Raw genomic sequence first — 25536 nt, 5'->3', positions numbered from 1 at the left:
ATTTAATAATAGCAAAAAAATTATTTCGAATTTTAAATTTCTTCAATTTTGTTGTGGAATAATCATTTTTTTTGTAAAAAATCTAAAGTTAGCCTAAGATGATTATCATATTGTTGGTTTAATTTAATTCTGTTTGCATCTTAAAAGTTTTATTATTGTTTAATTTGTTAAATATTAATTTTGAACTCCATTATACTTTATTATATATATATACCATCTTCATATAATCTTATATAGTCTAGCTTCTAATTGTTTTTGCAGTATTATAGTTGTTCTAAAAAAAATTAATAACGGCCCATAGCCTAAAAAGTTTTGTGAAAAAAAATGTTTACCCCTGCTCTTTTTGCTCATAACTGTACTTATTTATATATTCTGTATTAAATTATAATATGTTTAACTTACCTTTATAACTATAAAAACATTTATGTATTTAACTAATAACAATCTTAAATATATTTTTTTAAATATTGTATCAGTTGAGGTTATAACATATGCATTTATGTAACTTTGTATTCAGAAACATTGTTGTACAACTATAAAAATTAAAAAAATGGAAGAAATGAAGGTTCCACTTACAAACAGTGGTTTCCCAGAAAATTCCATTGAAGATGATTTTTCCTATGGTACAAATGTAAAACAAGCAACTGTGGGAGTTAGAATGGGTATATTTTTAAATTACCATATAAGGATATTATAAATCTCGTTTTTTAAACTAAGAAATATGTATATAGCTTTAAGTAATAATAATAATAAAAGGTTAATGATTTAAACTTATATTGGAATATGCCCATTATGCTTTGTTATTGGTGATCCTAATCATGTGACTTTTAAATTATTTAGGTTTTATTAGAAAGGTTTATGCGATCCTGACAGCACAACTATTATGTACAACAATTATCTGTGCATTATTTATCACTGTAAAGCCTTTAAAGGAGTTCACACAAAACAAGTAAAATGGTTTAAAATAAGTAATTTTTTTGTTAAGTCTCTAAATAACATTTTTATGCTTGTCTATTTCGCTTAACAAAATAAATGTTATGTATTAACTCCATTATTGCTAAAATGACATTTTTAACTTTTTTAGTCAGTTTATGCTGTTTATTTGCTTTGGTGCTTCTATTGGATTGATTATTGCGCTACATCTTAAAAGGAAAGAACATCCAATAAATCTCTATCTTTTGGCTGCATTCACACTTGTTGAATCCTATACTGTTGGAACTGTCGTCACCTTTTACAAGTTAGTATTTGGTTGCTTATTGCAGCATATTTAAAAACATTTACCACACTTTGAATTAATAAAAAAGTTAAAAATTGTTTACAATCATTTTTATCGTAATAATTTTAAAGATATTACCATTACTCATGTAGTTAAACTAACTTTAAAATACCAAACTTAACCTTGTTTTTCAGAGTACAAATTGTTCTACAGGCTTTTATTCTTACACTTTCTGTGTTTTTCTGTTTAACCACTTACACAATGCAAAGCAAGCGTGATTATAGCTCATGGAAAGCTGGTCTGTTTTCAGGCCTTTGGGTTCTTATACTGACTGGATTTATGGGGGTAAATAACATAAACTCTTTACTCTGATTTTTGCAAAAAACAATGGTTTTAAAATATTAATTAGTTTTTCACTTTTAATGCTTTAGCGTTTATACAGTTACACGGTGGTTTTACTTATAAGATTATATTTTATTACAATAAATCCTTTTTTTTATTTTTTAAATTTATATTTTAAGCAAAGTATAGCTTTATTAACCAAAAAACTATGATACACATTTTTTTTTATTTTAAAATATTAATGTTTTTTTTAAATTCTTTTAAGATGTTTTTTCAAAACGACACTTTTGAGTTAATTTGTGCTAGTGCCGGTGCTTTGCTTTTCTGCTTCTTTATTATTTATGACACAAACATGCTCATGACGAAGTTGCATCCAGAAGAGCACATCATCGCATCCATCAGTCTATATCTGGATGTTATTAATCTCTTTCTGGAAACTCTCCGCATCCTGAATCAAATGAATAAAAAGTAGAATTGAAATTAAAAGTAAATTGTACAGCAAATATATCCATGTTTTTTTTCATTAATCGCTATTGATTATTTAACGTTATGATGGTATAAATGTTTATTTCTTTTTTAAATATTAATAAATATTAAGATAGTGAAACATTTTTAGGAAGCAATTTTTATTGTAACAACTTTACTTATTTTTGTGATGTGATTAGCAATTTTTTCTGCACGTTTATTTCGTGTCATTTCCGGATTGAAAAATCAGTAAACTATACTTTTAGTAGAGCCAATTTTATACGGGATTTAATTGACTTCCTGTTTTTTTATGTTTACTAAATTAAGATTTGCATGTTTTTTTTATATTTATTAATGTTGTATATAGCGTTTATTGTTTCAGAATTATATTCTGTTTCAGAATTATAAGCATTATATTCTTAATAGAAAAACTTTAAAAGCTCAAACAGGATTTAAATTGAAATATAACATCTTGCAAATCCAATCCAAAATACTTTGTGAGCACTCACAATCGTTCTTTTGTATGCTCTGTCGAAATTATTATAATTATGATAAAATTGTTTTTTAGACTTTTGTAACATTGTATGTTGTAAATAAGTGGTTTGTGATGGTGGCTTAAAAAGTCAATAAGTAAAATAATAATAAATGTTGTTTTTCAAAACTGTAAATTTTTGTTGTTAGAATATCGTCATATGAGAAAAGTATTTCTAACATCCGTTCAAGTTTCCCTTATCACGAGTCCATTTTAACCCTAAAAAACGCTGATAAGATGCTTGCACGATAGTTTAGGCGGCTTGTATCATTTCGATGAACATCAAGAGTGATTTGACGTCACTTGGTAAACACCGACCACGTGCGTGTTATAGCGGGCTCTAATTCAAACATATCTAAAACAACCTACGCGGGGCGAAGTGCGAACGGAAACAAAGCAGAAATTTTTCAAGGTGTCAGTGAGCAAACTTCAAGACAGAAGCTTGTATATAATCTCTGCCCAGCCGCACAATGCTATTCATTTAAGTGTTTCTATTTACTGAAACATTGTTACCTTTTACTGAAAAATCAAAGTGCTTCTTTTTTATTTTACAAGGAAAAGTTTAAGTATTAAAGCATACTACTGCATCTGTATACCGATATAAAAAGTAAAATGACGAAAGACAGTTTAGTAAAATCACGAAAGGGAGAAAAAGGGACGAATTCGATCAACCAACGAAAAGTTAAGCTTACAAGGTCCCCCGGGTTTCGAAACATACCTTATTCTCCGAATAAGATTCTTCGTATTAACAAAAATTTAAATGTATCTAACGAAAAAAAATACAAAGAATTAAAATTACAAGAAAAAAATAGCACTAAAACGTTGGTTATACCAGACGGCGTCCAGTTGAAACCAACAAAATGCACGGGAGGAATTATAGAAAATAAATTTTGTCAACAGATGTACGCAACCCCACCACCATCATCTTCTCAACAGCAACAGAAAATTTTAGAACCTCTAAAAATTGAATCGATATTAAATTCGCCTCGCAAAAGAGTAGCTTCCTTGTCCAGTTCTTCTAGGTCTATTGCTATGCGACGTGAGCCTTCAGTTGTTGCACAGGTTTCTCCTAAATCATCCCTCGTTAACCCTAAAAAAATAAAAATGACGGAAGAGAAAAATAAGAAAAAGTTGTTTGATATTAAAATAGAACTTCAAACTTTAAAGCGCGAGAATACATCTCTTCGGGCATCGCTGGCTGAATTAAGACTTAAACACGTGACTTCTAAAAGTGAAGATTTGTACACTAAAATAAACAAAACGAGAAGAGTTTCTTTTTCAGAGCAGGTATAATTTTTTTTTTTATAAACAATATTTTTTTTAAAATTTCCATATAACTGCATTTTCTTAAAAGTTTATGTTTTTTTTTAATTTTTAGGTAAACAAAATATATCCTGATTCCCATATATTTGAACCAATTACCCAAGCTTCTGATGTGAATACGGCGCAGAAAACATCAGAGATAAGGGAGTATCAGAGGTCCTTAGAAAAACAGGTAATTTTTTTTATCATTCACCTTATTTTTTTATCATTCTTGATTAAGATTAAAATTGTAAAAGATTATATCAAAATAAGATACCTTTTTTTAAATTTATAAAAAAATACTTTTTGGTGCAGGTCAAACAAGCAAACGAGATGGTGAGAGTGTGCCTTGAAAAAGTAAGAGAAGCTGAAACAAAAGCTCAAAAAGTTTCTAAATTGGAAATGGAGGTCATTGTGTTAAAAAGACAACTTGCCCAGAAAAGGTATGCAAAATGCGCAACTGCACAAGTTTTAGGCAATAGCAGACAACAACAACCAATTTTTTGTATCTCATTCTATTTGAAAAAAATTTAATTGTGTAACTGTTGATAATTAGCTGCCCTATTTAAGTTTAAAAAATAACACTTATTTTTAATCCAGGACTAGGGGAAGATTAAATATAAGAGATTCGACTCTTTCAGATGATTGTATTTTACGAAGAGATACTGACCAATCAGGTAAGAAAAACTTGATACTGAGATGATATTTTCATTTGTTCGATTTAAAACTTTGCTAAAAATGTTCAAAAATTGTTTTGTTAGTATGTGATAAGTTAAGTATTAACAAGTTTTTGAATATGATGGATATGGAAACTTTTATATTTTAACAATACTTTGATGTTGAAAAACGATTTTTTTAAATTTACTATTGAGCAGAAAACGTATTTCTTGAATCTCCAATCTCCAACTCGCTACAAAGAGCATCTATGGGATTTACGACTTCAGAAAAAATTTCCTTTATTCTTCCTCCCTCGTCGTCTGACCCGGCTGTTAATGAAATGACTCTTAAAAGAAGGTCCCGCTTTGACAGTCGCGGTTCATCTGACTCAAGCAAGTCTGACAACGACGAAAGAAATTTTACGATCTCTACATCATGTGACACGATCTGTAGTTACTTTTCAGTACAATCAGAATCTTATGAAAAGCTGTACAAACAGCATTCTGCAGCAATGACCCTGGTTAAGGTAAACATTAAAATATAAAGGGCTTAAAGTAAATAGTTTTAAATTTTGTTAACATATACCAAACTATTACTCTTTAATTTACAGGAATTGGAAAACAAGTTTTCAAGCCAACAAAGCGAGATGGATATTTTGCACACAAAAATAGAAAATGTTTGTTCAACAACGCATCACGGGACATTGCAGCAAAATTCGTCTTTCCACATAGAAAAATTGATTAGACGATTACACAAATGTGTAAGTTTTAAGAACTAGTAACTTTAACGTTATTTTAATTTTCAATTGTTATTAATTAAGCAACAATTACCCTGTTTTGAAAACATGCTTACACTGCGTTATTTATTTTTTTGTTTGCTATGTTATAGAAAGTATCCCATCGCACTCTTGGCAAGTTACTGTATTATACATTGGAGAAAAAACAAGAAAATTTAAAAGGTAAAATAAAAAAGACCAAGTGCGATACGTATTGTTTTGTTTGTTTTAAATGAAATAATGTACTTATTTTTTTTATAATTTTTTACAGATATGGATTTCTTTACATTATTTTGTGACGTCATCAAACATTCAGAAATTCCCGGAGTTAAATCTGTTTCATTTGTTTAAAATTAACATAATTAATGTTTTATTTTCTATAATATTTTTTGTTAAATGCAATATTTTATTACCGTCTCATTATTACAATTAAAAAAATTAAAACAAAACATTGTGTGGCATTTTTATTGCTTCTAACATCAGTAATGAGTTTAATTTTAAAACTACAAACAAAATTTTCTGAGCTGCAGCTGTTTAACCTGCTATGCCCAAAATTTAAAACATTTAGTTTTACTCAAAACTAGAATTTTCAAACGCTTGCCGCGTTGAAAAACATTTAAAGCAAAATGTTTGCAGTTATAATTGCGGGAAGACTGGTAAGTTGAAAACATATCTAAGTTAATTAATGCATGGGTAAGTTAATGCAATAGAACCCAAGCAAATATAAATTTAAAAGCTGTTTGGTTAGCTGGTAGTGAGAGTGAAATTATCACATTGACGTTAGAAAATTGTTTAAGGCCTTTTTTTCGATCGTTAAGGCAATAAAAATATAAAAACTGCAAAAAAAACTTCAGATTGCAGAAACAATTTTCTTGAGACTGCATTTGCATACACAACACTGATACAAGTCTTTCCTAACAAGCATAAAATGTGCTGTATTAAAGCCCCGCGAATACTGAATAAAAATTTTAAATTAAATATTTTGGGTTTATTCTATTTTGTTTTACTTATAAGACACACGTGTATGTTAAAAAAAAGTCAATCTTTTATCTATATAAAATACATAAATTTAAAACAATTGACTGTTTACATTAAATCACCTGATTTAATTTTGGGGTGGGTGGTTCTGCAAACATAACTTGAGTGCAAAAAAAAACATTTTTTTTCAATTTTTTTGGTAAAGGTACAGACTGATGTCAACCAAATTGATGAAACCAAGTTTATGCTTAATTTAATGGACATGGATAATGTTAATCATATTGTTGTATTTATGACTGGCCAACAAGCCTTTCCCGATGGTAATATTGTTGTTAATCAAAGGATGATTAAATCTATTTCTTGAGTTAACTTAGTTATCCAATACAAGCTTGCATTGCAAACCTCAAAAAATTTATATAAATAATATTTTTTTTGTAGGAGTTGGTGGTTCAGTCTTTTTAAACTGGCCTTCGCCTGAAGGAGAAAGTGGATGGCAACTAATGGGGCATTTAACTAATGACAAACCTTCTGTCATTTTTAAAATATCGGGATTAAAAGGTGTTGAATTTTGTAATCAAATAACTTTTGCATAAAATTAATTATTTAAAATATTGTACAGAAGCCATTTGCTTACTTTTCATGTTGCTTTAATTACATGGTATATATTAGTTATAATTGAAGAAGAGCTCATGGTAAAATTATAGCTTTTTTCTTTGCCTTTTAAAATATTTTGAGAGTCATAGTAACATAGATTGAAGACAATCATTTTTGCCATCAGGAACTTCCCAAAGTACAACAGTTTTTTCCAATATGGTATCACTGACAGCTCAAAAACAACTACATCATGCACAGGTAATTAAATTCATATAAATTGTACATGACTAAGTTTTGGAAATGTTTACATTATTAGTACATGATAAATTATTAAAATATATAAATTAAACATATTAGCTTGGAATATCACTAGAGCCATTGGCTGAGATAGCACAACAGGTCCCTGCAGTTTCAACAGATAGCACCACCCAAGGAAACACTTACGTTGATTTTGCCAAGAACATGTTAACAAGTTTTTATAATTATGCGTCATCATTTTCTATTTCTAAGCAAGAAATTGCTGAATCAGTAATTAATGGAAGTAATCTCAATACATCTACTTATTACCTTCCAGTTTCAGTACTTGAAAAATGGCACACACAATTTCAAACAAAAATAACTAGAGACATTAACTTTTGGAAAAAATAGAACTAAATAGAAGAGGTAAACACTACTGTCATTTTTTTGCTTACCAATTTTCTATTGCTTGTAAAATGCATTAAGTTCAATAGGCTACTATATGAAAAAGTAGTTAATGTTTGATTTTATTTTTATTGTTTGTTCAAATCCTGTAAAACTAATATATATATATATATAAAAAATGTTTACCATTTGTTTGATTTTTAATGTATATAAGGTATACTTTAAAGACATACATACCATAAATTTAACAGACCTAAATTTATTTTTCATTTCCTTGAAAAGTTGCTTTAAAAACATGTTTTGGAATTTCCTTTCCTCTTACACGAAGTGTGTAGCAAGCTTCTTCGCATTTTAACATGCTGGAATGCATAGTGCGCAACTTGTCTGTAAACATTTTCTTTCTCCCTGAACCACAATCCAGTACTTCAACAAAGACTGCAAAAGCATCACAAAGAACTCTTACATACTCGCATGCTTTAAAGGGTCTGCTATCCAATATTATAGTTTGACCTATTACTTCAGCTGCAGAGTTAATGCACAGCCTCATAGCTTCTCCAGTTACATCAGATAACCCCAAAAGATATTCTTCTGTTGTTATTGGCAGATATATTTGATTATCTTTATGTTCAAAGGTTAGCATTGAGTGTAAATTTGAAATTGGCATAACTGCTTTATGAATGTTTTCATGATCTACTTTTTTTTCTTTTTTTAAATAATACAAAAACGATGAGGCTTCAATAAATTCTTGTAGGCCTGATGAATATGCACCCACAAATTGTAATGGATCGTTGTTAATAAATAATTGAGCTAGTTGACTAAGTTTTGGTATAATCGAGTTTAACATATTTTTAGCCTCTGATAGAAAAAGTTCAGCATTATCACTATTCACTCTGTGTAAATAAAATATTAATCGCTTGCTATCAATTGTAATTTCTCGATTTATTTTGATTACTTTTTCCCACAAATCATATCGAACATCCAGTTCATCTCTATATTCCATAAAAACTTGTGTAGTGGTTTTATTTTCTTCATTTTTTTTGTAAATAGAATTCATAGTTGTCACTTAAAATGACAGAAATCTAACAATTCATGTAATAAAGTTACATTAAAACAACAACTTTTAGTGGTTAATTTTCTTACAAAATAAGAACAAATGAATTTTAACTTTTAAGATAGAGCATAGTGGGGCTATGATAATATACACTGGACGTTACAGAATTACCACATAAGGTCTAAGTTTATTTCCTCTCCCTTATCAGAATACCAATATCCATATTAAAAAAAAACTCGAGACTGTGCAAGAGTATATAAACACGCACTCGAGACTGTGTTAGAGTATATAAACACCCTGGGCCTGTATAACACACACCGGGCCTCAAATAAACACCTCTACAGCCTTAACTTTTATAACACAACCCCTATTGACACACCCCGGGTCTCATATAAACACCCCAAGCATTATATAAACACCAGGCCTATTATAATACACTCCGGAACCTATTAAATATCCCCAGGCCCTGCGAGCGTTTTAAAATTTACTTTAACCCTTTAGTCCAGGCTTATCCCGGGCCGGCGAGAATACCTCGGGCACCCCGGACCTCTCGGGCGAATTTTAGTAGGCCGATTTCGCGTTATATTTTTTAAGATTCCGCCTCTCCTTTTTCTGCCCTTTAATTTTTTTCCCAGTTTTCTCTCCTTTTTTTCGTTCCTTTGTTCTTCATTCCCCGAGTGTGTTTTTTATTCAAATATAGCACATTTACTTAAATATAGCTTTTTTATTTAATACAGGATGAAAAAGCAGAATATTGTTGTTTTTAGAATATTGATTAAAAATAAGTTCTACGACAAGGAAAACTTCACACTTTTTTTTGAATTAGTTTGGGAATCGTTAATATTCGTCGCGTTTGGTAAAACTTTTCCTACTCCATATTTCTTTCTAAAACAACCCTGTTTTTTCAGTGACAATCGACCTATTGCGTCGCTCATTTTTTTTTCGGCATCATAATTAGTAAGTCTTTGGCAGCCAACGTGATCGTCACGTCCTTTTCGACAATGTTGAATTATCCAATCATGTTCATCTGTAGTAACGTTACGTAAAAACTTATGAGCTTGTTCAACACCTTTTGTAGTGGATGGCGTAAAATCTTCGTCCTCGATCCAATCTATTTTAAAACTTATTTAAATGCAACAATATAAATATTATGCAAAATATAAATGTAAACACGTTTTACAATTAATATTACGTGTTTAGGCTTGTGTTGTACCGAAAAATGATTTTATTTGACAACTGACAAGGTTTTGAATTACCTTCCCTGTATTGATATACAATTCGTTCTTTGGGGTTATAATATCCGTCCCCACAGTCGTAGCAGTCAACAGGAATTTCACGTGATGGTTTGCCTTTTTCATCCGCATCAGCTGAAAGCATGCTGTGATCAACTGGTCGTAAACCATCAGTCATTTCCTAAAAATATAAAATAATATTATTTGGAGAATTTTACCTATTTTTATGTAGGCGATTTATAATTTTCTTGTTTTATTACTTAAGCCCTATGGCTTTTATGATAGTAGTAGATAATACCGTTTTTTTAAATTATTTTGAAGATTTATATAGCGTAAACCTCTTGATTTATATTTACTTTATAAAATCTTCTGTCCCAAACTCTGTTGCAATATCGCCATCCTGATAATACATCGTCGTCGTTTTTAAATTCCAATCCGTCCGGAAAAACGTAGTTTCCGTCTATCGCTTTTCCATTCTCCCACTTCGAAAAATATTTGATACCGTTGGAAAAGTGCAAAACTCCTAAACAGCGACTCATAAAACATTTGAAATTAGAATAAAAAATATTACAATAAAGTTAACTTACCATCTCCATGAAACATTCCGTCTTTAAAACTACCCTCATATCTTGTTCCCGAATCAAACCAATATTTCCCATCTCCTTCCATTCTAGAGTTTTTAAGTTTACCAACATATTCGGCTAATGCATGATGTTTGTCTTCCACAGAAAGTTCCATGCTTATTGTAAAGTTTTTAGCAAAATAAATGTTTTTTCCTTTACTTGATTGCTCAAAAAGGGTTTGTTTTATGAAAAAATTTTATGTAATTATTTGCTCACAATACCTAATTTTTTATCATTTTGTATTTTTAGTATTTTTTTGTTTTGTGTAAGAACTTATTTATAAATATTAGCCGTAAGTGGGCGCAAAATCACCTACTACGCACATGTTTTTTTTTCGATTGTTTACAACCAAAATCAGCCAATCATATAAGGCCAGGTCCGTCCAGCTAATGACGTAGTAGTCGTGGTATATTGTGATTGGTTAATTTTTGTGACGCCGCACATATGAGTTGCACTGACTGTTGCCGATGGCATGGTTGACTGCTTATAAAATGACACGTTTCTTTACCGGTAGTTTTCGTTCAACGAAATAAATTTAAAACATTTGAAAGAGTAACAGCTGATTGTTAGTTAGACCTAAATTTTACGTTGCCTAATAGTTAATATTTTGGGGAAACCGGTTAGGTTGTTTTAAATCTGTTACTCACATTTGTAACAATTATTGCATTACAATAACAAATTTAATAGATAAATTAAAAAGTAATCATTAATTGTTGTTTTAGTTCAACCTTAACTTACAAAAAAATATTAATAGGATCTGTTTATAAAAATGACCAAACAATTTTGGTATTTTACTTTATTGTCGGCCTGTTTACTTCTATCGGCCTGCCAAGTTCGATCTGACCCCGATCAAGAAGGAACTGATGATGAATTTCCAAAAGTTGAACCAGATATTGGAAAAGCATCTGATGGATCAAAAACAGATGATGAAGTTGTTGCAAGGTAAAATTTAAAATTTTTTCATAAAAAATTCCTGTAGCTTATCAAATTCCATTCGTTAAGTTTTAATTTAAATTTTAAATATTAAGCAAAGCTTTGTTATTACTACATCCACAGTTACGTAAAAAATTACTTTTTATCTTACCACTGGTCTTGATATGTTTTATATATCTAAGTTATTTTTAATAAATTAAAATAGGGCTTGTAGTATCGAATTAATGAAAAAAAAATTAAACATTTACCCATATAATTATTATAGGGAGGAAGAAGCCATTCATTTAGATGGGCTAAGTCCTAATGAAGTAAAACAATTAAGAGACCAAGCGGAAAAACATGTTTTTCAAGCCGAAGTCAACAGAATGATGAAACTTATTATTAATTCACTTTACAAAAATAAAGAAGTAGGATTTTTTAAAAAAAGATTTGTAAAAAAAACTTTGTAAATTATTTCTGTTGGTATCTTTTAAATTATTTGTGTTGTAATATATAAAAAAAAATCATATTCATTACCATATATATTTAGATTTTCTTGAGAGAACTTATTTCAAATGCTTCTGATGCACTTGACAAAATCCGCATCATGTCACTTACGGACTCTGAGGCTTTAGCGGCTACTGATGAGCTTTCCATTAAAATTAAGGTTTGTGCAGACCATTTGCATGTTCATAAATGGCAAAAAACAAGTTTATTTATTTGTGGATAATGAATAATATCTCAAATTTATAATAAATAGATTTTTTTTAAATATTTTACAATTTTACTAGGTTGACAAAGAGAATAATGTTCTTCATGTTACTGACACTGGTATTGGAATGACCAAAGCAGATTTGATTAAAAATCTTGGAACTATTGCAAAATCTGGAACCAGTGACTTTTTTGAACAAATGTCCAGCGCTTCTTCAGAAGATTCTGTCTCTGATTTGATTGGTCAATTTGGTGTAGGGTTTTACTCTTCTTTCTTGGGTAAGCATTTAAAAAAAAAAATTTCAATTAATATTAATATCTTTAATTTTTATTAAACCCATTGGTTTATTTAATAAAAATTTCACATTTATTTTTAAGTTGCTGACAGGGTTGTTGTGACAACCAAACACAACGAAGATTCGCAACACATCTGGGAATCAGATTCTGAATCTTTCTCCGTCACTGCAGATCCACGTGGTGACACTTTATTAAGAGGAACAACAATTTCACTTTACTTGAAAGAAGAAGCCTCTGACTACTTAGAAATTGGAACCGTTAGATCATTGGTAATATTACTTTTCAATGGTTTTTTGTAATGACATGTTTGCTATATTAAAGTAAAAAACCTATTGTACCAAGTAGTACCAGACCAGTTACCTTTTAATATTGTTATTTGTTAAGTAAACTCGAATGTACTAATTTTTGGATAATATAGGTTTGAATTTTAAATCACCATTAATTATTTATATAAAAATTTTTTACGAATTAAACCATTATATACATTCTATTTTTTTAGATTGAAAAATATTCCCAGTTTATCAATTTCCCAATTTATTTGTGGGCTGACAAAATTGTAAAGGAAGAAGTACCAGTTGAGGAGGAAGAAAAGGAAGAAGAAGTTGATGCTGATGATGAGGGTGAAGTTGAAAAAAGCGAAGATGAAGAAGAAGCTGAAGTAAGTATTTATAAATTTGTTTTTGTTAAGGCATATTTTGCCATAGGGTTCAAGTACATGCTTATCAAATTTATTATTTAAAATAAATTAAGAAAGTACTGAGATAGCAGTTCAGATCTAAAAGTTATATATAATTGTAAATGGTTGTTTAAAAAATGTAAAAAAGTTGTGTGAAAATTTTGAAAAAATTTTTTTTTATGATAAAATAACTTGCATTTTGTTGTTGTTTGAAGGTTGAAGAAGAGAGTGAAGAGGAAAAGAAACCGACAACAAAAACAGTTGAGAAAACAGTTTGGGATTGGGAATTAATTAATTCGGTCAAACCAGTATGGCAGAGACCTGCAAAAGAAATAACTGACGAAGAATACAGTAACTTTTACAAATCAATCTCAAAGGTTGGGTCTTTGTAAACTTTATAAAAAACTTATATATACATAGTTGGTATAAAATATATATAAATTTTATAACCAATTACTTAGCTTTGTTACTTTTAAGTGGTTTTTTAACAAGTGGGTTTATCATTGATGGTTTTGAATATTATTGACCCTCTTGCTTCATACCTAGCGAATTAGTTGCTGCTTTGGTAAGAGTATATACCATTAGCACTCTATTTTTGTGCCTAGTAGTGTTGTGCCCACCACACCATGCTGTCAGTGTGGATATATTTAATAGTTGCTTTTGAGTAATTTTTAAGTTATTCATTGTAACTGTAGGAGAGTACTGACCCAATGGCAAAAACTCACTTTGTTGCCGAGGGTGAAGTCTCATTCAAATCTATTCTTTTTATTCCATCAACATCTCCATCAAATATGTTTCAAGACTATGGACAGAAAAAAACTGATAGCATTAAGGCCAGTAATGCATGCCTTGTTTGGTGTGTTTTTGCCACCCTCAAATCTATCTTACTTTTCTATCCTGTTTTTTTTTTATCATTTTTACTAATTTTTTTGCATGGCTTAATTTGCATGTTGTTTATATTTTGACGTGCTTAAGGATAATCAAAACCCACTGGGGCGAGCTCATTTCACAGCAGAGGGAGAGGTTTCATTTAAAAGTGTGTTGTATGTTCCAGAAACCCCTCCCAAAACCATGTATGATCATACTGGCAAAAAAGTTGATCATTTAAAGGTAGATGCAGTGCTTAATGTTAAAATTTAATTTAAATTCTTATAAAAATACAGTTCAGCTTTTAATTAAAGTAACCCCAGTCTGTTAGTAATCATAATTACTATTTTAAATTATTTTATATTTGGCTTTATAATGATTTTTAACTTTTTTAACTATATTTTTTTTAACTAATAACCTCTCATTCTATATTATTTTTTCCAACCTTTTTTATCAGCATGCTTTTAGTTAATTAGTTTATTGTTTTGTCGCATAGTTATATGTCAGAAGAGTGTTTATTACTGATGATATGAGAGATATGTTGCCCTCCTATCTAAGATTTATTTACGGGATTGTAAGTTACAATGATCATGTCCCTAATTAGTGATTGATGATGGGAGGCCAACATAAAAGCATAACTTTGTTAAAAGTTACAACATGTTGGTTTTTAATCAAGTAGTTTATTGTAGAACTTAGAATTAACTTAGTTTACATTCAAAAAACAGATGTACGTTCGACGTGTTTTTATTACTGATGATTTTCAAGACATGATGCCCAAGTATTTGCAATTTGTTCGTGGTGTTGTAAGTAAATTATTGTTTACTTGGTTAACAGCCAAGAGAGTTATAATCTAAAAGAAACATTAGAACTATTTTAGGCCTAGTTTATAAATAATGGTGACTTTATTTTTGATTTAGTAAATCTAAAAATAAAAGTTGATAGAATTGTAAGATGAGTTGTTGTATTAAAATATATTGTATTAAAATTAGTAAATTGTATGATACATGTTGTAAGTGTTAAGCCAATCAAGGATATCCCATGTATGCTGTCTAAACTAAGTGTAACATCTTGTTAAGGTTGACAGTGATGACCTTCCGTTAAATGTCTCCCGTGAAACCTTACAACAACACAAACTTCTAAAAGTAATTAAAAAGAAATTGGTCAGAAAGGCTCTTGATATGATCAAAAAAATTGATGCAGAAACTTATATCGAAAAGTTCTGGAAGGAATTTGGAACAAAGTAATATATTTTTGTTTTGAATCAATATATTTAAATGACTTAAAATACCTACCTAAAAAAGTGTCAATCTTGGTTGTTTAAACAATATTCGCGCATGTGACGGAAAACCAAAGCTTTAAAAACATTTCACTGAAATTTAGTTGTTTTTTTTTCAAACTTTTTTAAGAATTACCGGATTACATTAATCTAGTTTAAACTGTAAGACTGTATAAAAAATTTTGGTATAAAAAATACAATAAATATTATTTTTATAACTTTGTTGAACAAAAATATTTAAGCATGAAGCTTGGTGTTATTGAAGACCACAGCAACCGAACCCGACTTGCTAAGTTGCTTCGTTTTTACACCTCAAACCATCCAACTGATCTTTCTAGTCTTGAGGGATATATTGAGCGAATGAAGGAAAAACAGGATAAAATTTATTTCTGTGCTGGAAATGGAAGAGAAGAGGTTAGACAGTTTGTTTAAAAAGAGATTTTAAGGGTATTTTTATCATCTATGTTAAACTAACCACATTTGTAATAACATGTTGTACTGTAAAAATAATTTATAAAAAAACTGCAACATACATTTGTGGATGTGTATTTACAACAAAACCACCAAATATTGGTTAATAAATTAGTCCCCTCAAATTAAAAACAACATAAATACCATATTAAAATAAATTATATTATGTAGGCATCTGTTTACTTTTGTAATAATGTAGTGATATCTGTATTTAAAATTATTTTTAAACTATTTTTATTATATACAATTTATTACAATTTTTTAAACAATTGCTTTCTTAAACACCTAACGCTTTTTTTAATCTTACTTTTTTATAAAAGCAATTAACTTATGCCTAAATTTTTTAGGTCGAAAATTCTCCATTTTTAGAACGTCTTCTTAAAAAAGGATATGAAGTCATCTACCTTACAGAGCCAGTGGATGAGTACACCATACAAGCTCTTCCAGAATTCGATGGAAAAAGATTCCAGAATGTTGCAAAGGAAGGTTTGGGATTAGATGACGGCGAAAAAGCAAAAGAGAAAAAGGAGGCTCATGAAAAAGAATATGAACCTCTTGCTAATTGGTTAAAAGAAACTGCTTTAAAAGATAAGGTATACACCATATTTGGTATAATTTTTTTCTTGTGGAAAGGAGTTTGTTTGTTTTATTTGACTTTTGTAAATTAGAGTTATTACTCAATTATTTTTTGTTTTAGATTGAAAAGGCAGTCATTACCGAAAGACTTACAGATTCCCCATGCGCCCTTGTTGCTAGTCAATATGGATGGTAAATTAGTTCAATTAAGTCTTTTTTCATTTTTTAATGTCTTTATCTTAAAAGTAACAAATATGAACTATTAACTAAACTAGAATTTGTTTGTGATTTCTGATATAGAAGTTGTTTTAACAATTTAAATATTATTTTTGATAAGTTTGTAAGTTTTTTTTTTGTATATATCTTTATCCTCAATGTGGAAAAGTCAAATGCGCAACTTAAACATAGAGTAACATTAGTTACTCCGACACAGTCTTGAGTTGCCTGTGGCAGTTTGGGATATTATAGATTATAATGGCCTGATAATTATAATTCTGATTAAGTGCTAGCTCAGCAGGAGTTCATACCGTTTATAGTGCCTTACTCAAGGGCGCTACAGTATAAGATCAGCGGGGATTAAATCAGGGACCTTATGTGTGGTGCAGCAAGTGTTTTTCCACTACTCAACCCTGCCGGTACAAAGTTATAGTATATAAATGTATTGTACAAAACATTTGTGTTTTTAGGTCAGGTAATATGGAACGTATAATGAAAGCTCAGGCTTACCAAACTAATAAGGATAGTTCCTCAAAGTAAGTTTTAAAATAAATTTTTAACATTCTTTTATCTTAACAAGGTCTGCTAATATGGAACGCTTGCAAAATGCACAGCGTTATCAAAATCAAAAAAATCAGAATAAATCGTGAGTTTGTTAGCCGGCGAAATTAATTATTTCCAAAAGTTAAAAACGGTTTTCACAGATTTTGTAAACACAAAATTGTGAATATTTTATCATCACTCTGTTAAAATATAGCATAAATAGCTGTAAAATTAGCAGTTAATAACTAGCGGAGTGTTTTACAATTTTAATTTTTAAATTAAAAACACAAAAATATTTGCATTTAGTTAAACCAATTTGATGCAGTAAATATTTTTATTCTAAGAAGTTGTTAAATTTAAATGTGTAATTTTAAAAGTTTTATATTTAACTTTAAATTTTCTATTTACATAGCTTCTATGCTAACCAAAAGAAAACTTTGGAAATTAACCCAAGACATCCTTTAATCAAAAATCTGCTCAGTAGAATTGAGGTAAATTTTTACTTAAAGAATTGTTAATTTGTTGAAATTTTGATGTTTGTTATAAATGCAATTTAAGGTTGTGACTAATAGTAAAAAATTTAAATAAAAACCCACATAAATTGTATGTAATATAGTTCATTAACCCTTTTGTATAACAGATGGATGAAGAAGACGAGCAAGCAAAACAAATTGCTCAAGTTATGTTTGACACAGCTGTTCTTCGATCTGGTTACAGCTTAAAAGACTCTGTTGATTTCTCGAAAAGAATCTTAGACATGTTATACTCTAACCTTAACATTGATCCTGACACTCCAGTAAATGTTTAAGAATATTTAAACTTTATTTTCTATTGTTTTAGACTTAAACTCTAAAATAATACTTTTGCAACTTAAACAATGTAATTAATTTAGATTGAGGAAGAGGAAGAAGAAGAAGAAGAGGAGGAAGAGGAAGAAGAAGAGGTTGATGCAGATGATGAAGATGATGACGAAGAAGATGAAGAGGGTGAGCAAGAAGAGGTTGGAGAACAAGCTGCAGAGGAGGAAGCTGCTGGAGAAGATGAGGTAAGTCTGTTAAAATTACTGTTTAACATTTAAACCTCTTTGTTTTTTTGTTTAAATAAATTTTTTTAACATTTTTGTTTAATTTTAGGCTCATGACGAGTTATAAGTGTTCTGCAAGGCTATTTATCAACGAACCTGCAGTTACTTTTCCAGCCGTTTACCATCTTACCCTTGGTTGGCCATAACATTCATCTAAATTAAATCTTAACAAGAAATGCTCTTTTTAATTTATATTCTGATCGTTTTTTAAACAAAATTGTTTTTCTTTTTGTGGTGGTTGATAATAATGTTATTTACAAATATACTTTGTTTGTGTAAAGTGTCAATGTACTAGTTTAAATTGTTTTAAAGTATTGAAGCTTCTAGGTTTAAAATTGAAGCATTCAAATTAAAGTTCTTGTTGACTTTTGTTGGTTTACAAATACATTATCAATCTCGTTCATTGTGTTTGTTACTTTAAAGAAATATTAATTTACCAATGGAAAAGGTTAGCTGCAACGTCATATTTACATATTTGTATGCCGATTGTTTTGGGGTTTTTATTTTTTGAGCGTGCAAGTTTATTACAAGTATAGTTTATAAGTACGTAGTTTATAAGTATGTAACTATACTAAAATTAAAACGTAAAGCCAAGATTTAAATATTTAAAAAACGCGACAACTTTTAAACTAAACAAGGGATCCAATTGATTTACTGATTGCGTCACAAGCTTGTCTGTGTAAAATTTTATAATATTGGCGAAGAACGAAACAGTTCAGTGGACAAGTCGACGTAATCATTGGTTGAATAGGCTCGACTTTCGCAAATACTGAAATCGGACACTCTCTTAGAACCGACATAATTCGCTTTATAAGGCGGCGTCTCGCACAAATAAGAAATATTTAGAGAAGGATTTTTTTAAATGAACGTAAGAAATGCTTGGCTGATAAAATACGAAGAATTTTGCTTCTTTACTTAAGCATTTGCTAAAAGCCATAATTCATTCAGTTAGAATGGGAAATTAACGTATGCGAGGGAGTGTACAAAAATTTTGAAGTTTAGCTGACTGAAAACGTATTTACTAGTATCATTTTTACTACTGCAACAAATAATGCATCGTTTTAATTAATAAATGTATTTTTTTTAGAATTAGTAAACATTTATTTTATTGTTCGTTTTGTTAATTTACTGCTGAAAACGCCACGAAGGATACCGCGTAGAATAAGCTACTGGAAAAATAAGTGAGTAGAAATTAGTTTTCATATTTAGCTTTTTGTTTTACTTTTTGAAGTAAAAATTACAATTGCCGTTTCATTTATTGCCTACAACCTACGTACTATGGCGTACATAAAATAGTAGCATAAAAACTTTGACGTATTTTATCTTTACGTACTTTACCTACAATGTGTATTTTATATTTCGCATCCTTTATTAAATTTATTATGTTTGTACAGTAGCACAAAAGATTGTACATACAAAGAATACATCTAAAAACCGAATGGGTAAATGATTCGTAAAATGAAAAATTTTTAGAAGTAAATGTCGTATAAATCATTTTTTGTTCTGGAATAAATTGTGGTTATTACGTAATTTGAAATATTGAATCCCGCCATATTATAATTATGTCGTCACAATTTTCTCTATTCGATTGACGTCATATGACGTAAATGCGAGAATTAAAATCGCCAAACGGGTGACGATTTACATTTGTGTGAGTAGAACAAAGCAAGTAAGCATACTGTACAAATTGCAAATGTTATATTTAGGTATCTGCTTAGATAAAAAAATTAATAGTTTAATGCAGTTGTTTGAAAGTTATAAAATTAGGCAAAATAATTAGTAATAGTGACGCGAGGACACCGATAGGCGATAGACATGTGTTAATGAGCACCCGCATGTTTGTTCAATATCAATTGCCTTGGCTATTTGCGTACAGTTTTTTTATTGCTGCGTGTGTCATATTGATTATTTATACAATTTTTTTACTACGCAGTCAGCGGCCTAGAACCAAAATAATTTTTCTATTGGCAGTTTAATCATTCAATCATTATACTAGTTTAACGTCAAGTCAGCAAGTTGTGCAGATAGATAAAAAATCGTTTTGTGTCCACTTTTTAAATTTATGTATTGGTAATAATTAGGTATTACTCTGGGTGTATTGATAATTATATTCTGGTATTAGAGTTTTAAAAAATATATAATTTTTTTTAAAATGGCTGACATTCCAATTCCACCTGGCATGCACGATTTACTGCAGGTTTGTTTTATCTATTTTCTTGACTCTACCAAAGCCAAATTATGTATTTACTGTCTCACGTTTAATGGTGTTAATTACATAGCCCAAGGCAACCTTTATAACTTGCTTGATATGAACTTTTAAAACCTGTCAAACGTCAAAAGTTTTATCATGAACAGGTAATACTATGCTGGTTGGAACATTTTTCTGTTCTTTGGCTAATGGTTGTGTAAACTGTAGCACATTTATTTTCACAGAAGAAAATTGTATACAATAACATTGTTACATTGTATTTTATTATTATTTAAAAGAACTTGTTTTTAATTTGTAAATTTAAATCTGCTTGTGTTTTTCAATGCAGGGTTTTGTGGTAAACGTTTTACGACACCAACCATCTGACCTAATTGAGTTTGCAGCACAATACTTTTCTGAGTTGTTAAATAATAGAGTGGAGCACCGGGGAGGTTATGAAATGGGTAAGGATGATGGTGAAGATGCAATGGTGACTGGAAGTGATAATGAGGATTTTATGGATGAAGCTGAAGGTTATTTTTTTTAATAATTAACAAAGCACATTTTTATAATAAATGTATTAAATTGTATGTAGTGGTTTTGCTGTTTATAAAAAAACATTTTAATCATGGTAATTTTTGTTTTGCTGTAATGCAAATGGCACTATTTAATATGTATATATATATATTAATGTTGGAACAATTTTTAGTATATTTACCGAATCAGATTAATTGCCCTTTATCTTGTATAAATAAATAAATAAATACATATCTTGATTTGTATATACATTTGATTTTCAGAGATGGCTTTAATGGCCAGAAGAACAAATGCAAGCAGACGAAAATCTGGTAGGATATTTGCATTTTATAATTTGATTGGAGCAAACAATTTTTTTACTGGGAAACTTGCAGATATAAAAATATTTATATATATTGGCTGCCACTTTTGTTAATAAAAGTTATTTGTTTCTTAGTAAGTGCAGAGGGATTTGATCCAGATGCTGATGATGATCCAGATGAAGAAAGGGTTATTCACCCAAAGACTGATAATCAGCGAGAAAGACTTGCCAAAGTCATCTCAAACATGCTTATTTTTTCAAGTCTAGACACGGTAAGTCTTAAAATATATATAAATTTGTGTGGATAATTTTACAAAAATTCTGCAGTACATTAAAAATGGTTTTTAGTTTGGGAAGTTTCAAACATGTCTATTTATAAGTCTGTTAAAATTATAATTCATGATTTGATCTTATTTTTTTTATTTTGTTGAAAGGAACAAACTGGTCAAGTATTAGATGCAATGTTTGAAAGAACGGTTACCCCGGGTGAACATGTTATTTCTGAGGGCGATGATGGAGATAACTTTTATGTTATTGAAAAGTTCGCAATACTTTAATAAATTTTTTAGACAAAAAATGTTTTTTATTTAAAAAATGATTTATATATATAAGTAATTAAAAAAAATTTACTTCTGTTTTCAGAAAGTATTTACAAGTATATAATTAAAAACACACTAAATTGATGGTGGTTATATTTGTTTGATCTTGACTTAACATTCGTTTGTTTTATTGCAGAGGTGACTTTGATATTTTTATAAATGATCCAATAACCAAGGTACCTGACCACAAAGGATCTTACAAGGGTACAGGTGCTTTTGGAGAACTTGCATTAATGTATAATTGTCCAAGACTTGCGACTATTATTGCAACCACAGAAGGATCACTTTGGGCTATGGTAAGTTGTTTAATAAATCACATATTGTTTTTGTTTATACATGGTTTTTGTTATTTTTGTATGATAAATTAGTAACTCAAACTGTTTTTTACTTTCTGTATAAAATACTACTTAGATATAAAATATTATGTGGTGTTTTATATTGTTGACACTTTATGTTCAGTGTTTCACTTCTGGTTTTAGTTAACCTAAAATAATAAAAGATACTATCAGTTATTTAAAATAAATATTTGTCTAAAGGTTTCTATGTCAACGCTTGCTAAGCAATTGCCTTTAATATTTGTTTTTATATTTGAGATAAGAAATTAAAGTGCTTATATTGGGCTTTTATAAAAATTTTATTGTTGTTTTATGTATTAATTTGCATACTTTAATGGGAACAAAAAAAACTTTTTTTTAGTGATTGCTTAAAAAAAACTAGTTTAGCTATTATTTTATGGCTTAGCTTATGAAGTAGTTAAAATTTTGTTAAATCAATTGCCCTTTTAAAAGATTTCTGTTGTTTAGAACATTGAAATGAAGTCTTTAAGATTATTTTTAAAATTTGTTATATTTAAAATTGCTATTTTTATTAAATTAGTCGTTGAGTATTATTTAGGAATGCTATTTAACTATTATATAAATAATTTTTTCTTCAATTTACATATTTTAGACCTATTAAATTATAATCTTACTCTATAAATGTATTTTAAAATATTGCAAAAAATGGTTCGAAGATAGATCATAACAATTATTCACAACTCACCTAACTTAATGGCATTTAAAAACGGAAGATTTAATAAAGAAATAACTCTCCTAAATTAAAAAAAGTTATTTTTCTTTTCTTAAATTTCTTATTTATTTTGTTAAATCTTTGATAAATTTGATTTAGGATCGAACAACATTCCGAAGAATTATAGTAAAAAATGCTGCCAGAAAACGAAAGCAATATGAAGATTTTCTAGCAACTGTCCCATTGTTTAGTCAACTTACAGTAAGACTTGAATAAATTGATCTATGTTTTTGATATTTTTATACAAAAATAATTTTACTCTTTGTGTTATATAAATGTCATTAAAAGAATAATTAAGACTATCTAAATTAAATAAATCAAAGTTTTAAAATACATATTTTTAAAGGTTGAGGAAAGAATGAAAGTTGCTGATACGATGATAACCAAAAATTATTCCAATGAGGAATTTATCTTAAAACAAGGTGATTCAGCTGATTACTTTTACATTGTTGTCAGTGGTGAAGTTGAAATACGAAGAAGAGGAAATATTGAGGTAAACTAGTTAAATTCAACTTATAATACATTAAAATTAAATGTTTAAATCAGGTTAGTTTGGCCAGTAAAATTTTTTTAGTTAAGTTTTAAATATTAGAAGATTAAAAGAACATAATATCTAGAATAGGATTATACTTGAAGTAGTCAGTGTATATGTTGACTTTGCCTAAGTATTTCGGTATATTTATTAAAATGCAATAACATCATAATATTATATTTACACTATGCAACTTAATAGGCATATTATCCTTATTTGCATTTAGCATATTTTTTTGTCTATTTAGAACCAACCTGAAGTTGAAAAAGTGTTGAAAAAATTGGGAAAAAGTGAATATTTTGGAGAGTTGGCTCTCATCCAAAAACAACCTAGAGCTGCTTCTGCTGTTGCTATTGGAGACTGTGTTTTAGCAGGTTTTTATTTTTTATTAATTATTAGAAAATATTTTTTTAGAAAAAACCTTTTGTTGATTTAGTATTGGATGTACAAGCTTTTGAACGTTTACTGGGACCTTGCAAAGAAGTAATGATGCGTAACATTCCACTTTATCAAGAACAACTTAGTGAAATATTTCAGGATCTTTCATGTGGTTCTGATTAATTTTATTAAAGTACAGGATTAGTCGGGTTTAATTAATATAAACTCAAGATATTTATTATTTAGTGGTACCATGTACAGGCCAAAAATGTAGATTTTTGTTAATAAAAAGTAGTTACTATAAATACTTACTAGCAAACCGTACTTTAGTATTAAGCTAATCTGTGAATAAATTATTTTTTTTTGGAACCATTGTATCTTAAAAAAAATATATTTTTATAGAAACAAAATGGGTAAATAATTAATTACACTGCCTTTGGTTGGAAAGCAGCAAGGTGTTAATAAGATTTTAATAAACGACTCCCACTGTATTGCCTAGTGTGTAAAATTATTGAAAGCAATTAATTTTTGGGATTGGACAACAAGTTGTTTTATTTTATGTGTTTTAATTTTGTGATGACTAAAACAAGTTTGTATGGTTTTAGCTTTTGCACGTTCTAATACATTAACAACAATGTCGTGTGTTACATTCTAATTTCTGTGCAATTTAAATTTCAGTTTGATTTTTAAAATTTGATTACAAAACCGGTGCATTGTTGTATTTTTTGTGTTACTGTTATTATTGTTACTTTTTTAATGGTTCTTGTTCGTTGCGTTTAATAAAATTCGCCCCTTAACATCTTTTATTGTTAGAAACCCTGTCATTGAAAGTATAAAAAATATTTAGCTAGTGTTTTTTTTCACTAATGGCAGAATAAGCAAAGTAAAATCAATTGGGAATTTATTTGTAAGTAATAAATTAAGATAAACTTCTTTGTTTATTAGAACTAATAAGTTGGAAATCTTTGAAATGTACATTTAAGGTACAAACAAAGATTTCTAAATTAAATGTTCTAATAAACAAAGAAGTTTATTTTAATTAATTACAAATAAATTCCTAATCGTAATAGGATATTGGGCGTTCTTACGTTTTTCTTCAGCCAAGCGTGCCCGGTTACGATTTTTTTATACTTGGTCACCACTTGAGCCCATAGGTGAACACAGTTAACCAAAAAAGAAACTTTGTTAAATGGTAATTCGTTACACAATACAGTAACTTTGTTATCGTTGATAAATTAGATAAAATAAAAAGTTATTAATAACCCTTAAAATTTAATTAAAATAAATAAAGAAAGGACCCCTTTTTTACAAAAACAATAGTGGATATGATATCTTAGTTAATATTTCAGATTAATAAACGTCAGTTTAAAATTTTCCTTAAAAACTGGCATAATACCGAAGTAACGCCGTTAAAAGGTTTTTTCCAGTTGGTAATTACGAACTACGTTGGTAATTACGAACTAAAAAAAATATACCGATATCACCATGGTTTGTTTACTTGTAAAAATTGAATTAACGGAATTACTTTAACGAAAGCACAATATAACAAAAGTTAAACGGTTCGATAACGATTTTTAAATGTAACCATAGAAAACTAACCTAACGTTAGGCGAGTTTTCTATGATGTAACTTAAAAGTTAAATTTTAACGAAAAAAAAGACAAATTGTATTTAACGATTAACGAAAAGTTTGGTGCCCACTTTTGCATAAGGCAATATGGTATAGCAACCCAAAACTCGGTTAATAACAGTCACAAGGTTAAAGTGTTTTACATCGGGGATAAATAAAAAAATTAAAATAAAAAAATAAACAGGGAAAACCCCAAAAAAACTCGCACTAGCTGTTGTAACGAGCAACTTTTACACCACGTTAAAGACTAGCTATTACCTTTGTTT

General features: G+C 29.0%; 6 protein-coding genes across 8 annotated transcripts; 4 read left to right on the top strand and 2 right to left on the bottom strand.

Annotated features, from left to right (window-relative positions):
* Positions 1-399: 399 nt before the first annotated feature.
* LOC145749382 (protein lifeguard 4-like) lies at positions 400-2685 on the top strand. The gene is made up of 5 exons (XM_082565132.1): positions 400-662; positions 841-949; positions 1085-1237; positions 1411-1561; positions 1824-2685. Exons 1-5 carry the CDS (start codon positions 551-553, stop codon positions 2028-2030), a joined length of 732 nt encoding a protein of 243 aa, XP_082421258.1. The 5' UTR covers positions 400-550; the 3' UTR covers positions 2031-2685.
* Positions 2686-5806: 3121 nt separating this feature from the next.
* On the top strand, positions 5807-8613 carry LOC145749656 (protein OPI10 homolog). Of its 2 annotated transcripts, XM_082565482.1 has the most exons (6): positions 5807-5945; positions 6473-6587; positions 6706-6825; positions 7046-7119; positions 7219-7524; positions 7786-8613. In XM_082565482.1, the coding sequence occupies exons 1-5, from the start codon at positions 5916-5918 to the stop codon at positions 7507-7509; spliced, it is 630 nt and encodes a 209-aa protein (XP_082421608.1). In that variant the 5' UTR covers positions 5807-5915; the 3' UTR covers positions 7510-7524; positions 7786-8613. The 2 variants fall into 2 exon arrangements, with proteins under 2 accessions (XP_082421608.1, XP_082421607.1); XM_082565481.1 differs by having other exon boundaries at positions 7219-8613.
* On the bottom strand, positions 7578-8632 carry LOC145749655 (translin-associated protein X-like). The gene has a single exon (XM_082565480.1). It carries the CDS (start codon positions 8555-8557, stop codon positions 7763-7765), a length of 795 nt encoding a protein of 264 aa, XP_082421606.1. The 5' UTR covers positions 8558-8632; the 3' UTR covers positions 7578-7762.
* A 710-nt stretch (positions 8633-9342) lies between these two features.
* LOC145750792 (MORN repeat-containing protein 5-like) lies at positions 9343-10524 on the bottom strand. The gene is made up of 4 exons (XM_082566869.1): positions 10374-10524; positions 10143-10309; positions 9811-9967; positions 9343-9647 (listed from the first exon to the last, which is right to left on the bottom strand). Exons 1-4 carry the CDS (start codon positions 10522-10524, stop codon positions 9343-9345), a joined length of 780 nt encoding a protein of 259 aa, XP_082422995.1.
* Positions 10525-11135: 611 nt separating this feature from the next.
* On the top strand, positions 11136-18441 carry LOC145751405 (endoplasmin-like). Its single transcript, XM_082567538.1, has 18 exons — positions 11136-11351; positions 11608-11749; positions 11872-11988; positions 12113-12311; positions 12411-12598; positions 12829-12987; positions 13221-13382; positions 13701-13838; positions 14598-14675; positions 14949-15112; positions 15391-15562; positions 15967-16212; positions 16317-16387; positions 16882-16947; positions 17367-17445; positions 17595-17750; positions 17847-17999; positions 18088-18441. Exons 1-18 carry the CDS (start codon positions 11179-11181, stop codon positions 18103-18105), a joined length of 2481 nt encoding a protein of 826 aa, XP_082423664.1. The 5' UTR covers positions 11136-11178; the 3' UTR covers positions 18106-18441.
* Positions 18442-19123: 682 nt separating this feature from the next.
* On the top strand, positions 19124-24432 carry LOC145751286 (cAMP-dependent protein kinase type II regulatory subunit-like). 2 transcript variants are annotated; one of them, XM_082567400.1, is made up of 10 exons: positions 19124-19219; positions 20576-20759; positions 21027-21074; positions 21200-21336; positions 21499-21605; positions 21800-21959; positions 22831-22932; positions 23078-23224; positions 23511-23637; positions 23700-24432. In XM_082567400.1, exons 2-10 carry the CDS (start codon positions 20687-20689, stop codon positions 23822-23824), a joined length of 1026 nt encoding a protein of 341 aa, XP_082423526.1. In that variant the 5' UTR covers positions 19124-19219; positions 20576-20686; the 3' UTR covers positions 23825-24432. The 2 variants fall into 2 exon arrangements, with proteins under 2 accessions (XP_082423526.1, XP_082423525.1); XM_082567399.1 differs by lacking the exon at positions 19124-19219 and adding an exon at positions 19537-20235.
* Positions 24433-25536: the final 1104 nt, after the last annotated feature.

The sequence above is a fragment of the Corella eumyota genome, chromosome 4, assembly GCF_963082875.1.
Source record: "Corella eumyota chromosome 4, kaCorEumy4.1, whole genome shotgun sequence".
NCBI lineage: Eukaryota > Metazoa > Chordata > Ascidiacea > Phlebobranchia > Corellidae > Corella > Corella eumyota.
This window is presented reverse-complemented; position numbering and strand designations above follow the sequence as displayed.

Coding starts and splice junctions, on each gene's coding strand:
- LOC145749656 (XM_082565482.1), top strand. CDS start 5,916: ATGTTTGCAGTTATAATTGCGGGAAGACTG. Junction 5,946..6,472: donor TTATAATTGCGGGAAGACTG/GTAAGTTGAAAA, acceptor TTTTTGGTAAAG/GTACAGACTGATGTCAACCA. Junction 7,120..7,218: donor AACAACTACATCATGCACAG/GTAATTAAATTC, acceptor TAAACATATTAG/CTTGGAATATCACTAGAGCC.
- LOC145750792 (XM_082566869.1), bottom strand. CDS start 10,524: ATGGAACTTTCTGTGGAAGACAAACATCATGCATTAGCCGAATATGTT. Junction 10,310..10,373: donor CGGAATGTTTCATGGAGATG/GTAAGTTAACTT, acceptor GTCGCTGTTTAG/GAGTTTTGCACTTTTCCAAC. Junction 9,968..10,142: donor GGGACAGAAGATTTTATAAA/GTAAATATAAAT, acceptor TTATATTTTTAG/GAAATGACTGATGGTTTACG.
- LOC145749655 (XM_082565480.1), bottom strand. CDS start 8,557: ATGAATTCTATTTACAAAAAAAATGAAGAAAATAAAACCACTACACAA.
- LOC145749382 (XM_082565132.1), top strand. CDS start 551: ATGGAAGAAATGAAGGTTCCACTTACAAACAGTGGTTTCCCAGAAAAT. Junction 950..1,084: donor AAGGAGTTCACACAAAACAA/GTAAAATGGTTT, acceptor TAACTTTTTTAG/TCAGTTTATGCTGTTTATTT. Junction 1,238..1,410: donor ACTGTCGTCACCTTTTACAA/GTTAGTATTTGG, acceptor CTTGTTTTTCAG/AGTACAAATTGTTCTACAGG.
- LOC145751405 (XM_082567538.1), top strand. CDS start 11,179: ATGACCAAACAATTTTGGTATTTTACTTTATTGTCGGCCTGTTTACTT. Junction 12,599..12,828: donor TTGGAACCGTTAGATCATTG/GTAATATTACTT, acceptor CTATTTTTTTAG/ATTGAAAAATATTCCCAGTT. Junction 15,563..15,966: donor CTGGAAATGGAAGAGAAGAG/GTTAGACAGTTT, acceptor TAAATTTTTTAG/GTCGAAAATTCTCCATTTTT.
- LOC145751286 (XM_082567399.1), top strand. CDS start 20,191: ATGGCTGACATTCCAATTCCACCTGGCATGCACGATTTACTGCAG. Junction 20,236..20,575: donor GCATGCACGATTTACTGCAG/GTTTGTTTTATC, acceptor TTTTCAATGCAG/GGTTTTGTGGTAAACGTTTT. Junction 20,760..21,026: donor TTTTATGGATGAAGCTGAAG/GTTATTTTTTTT, acceptor TTTGATTTTCAG/AGATGGCTTTAATGGCCAGA.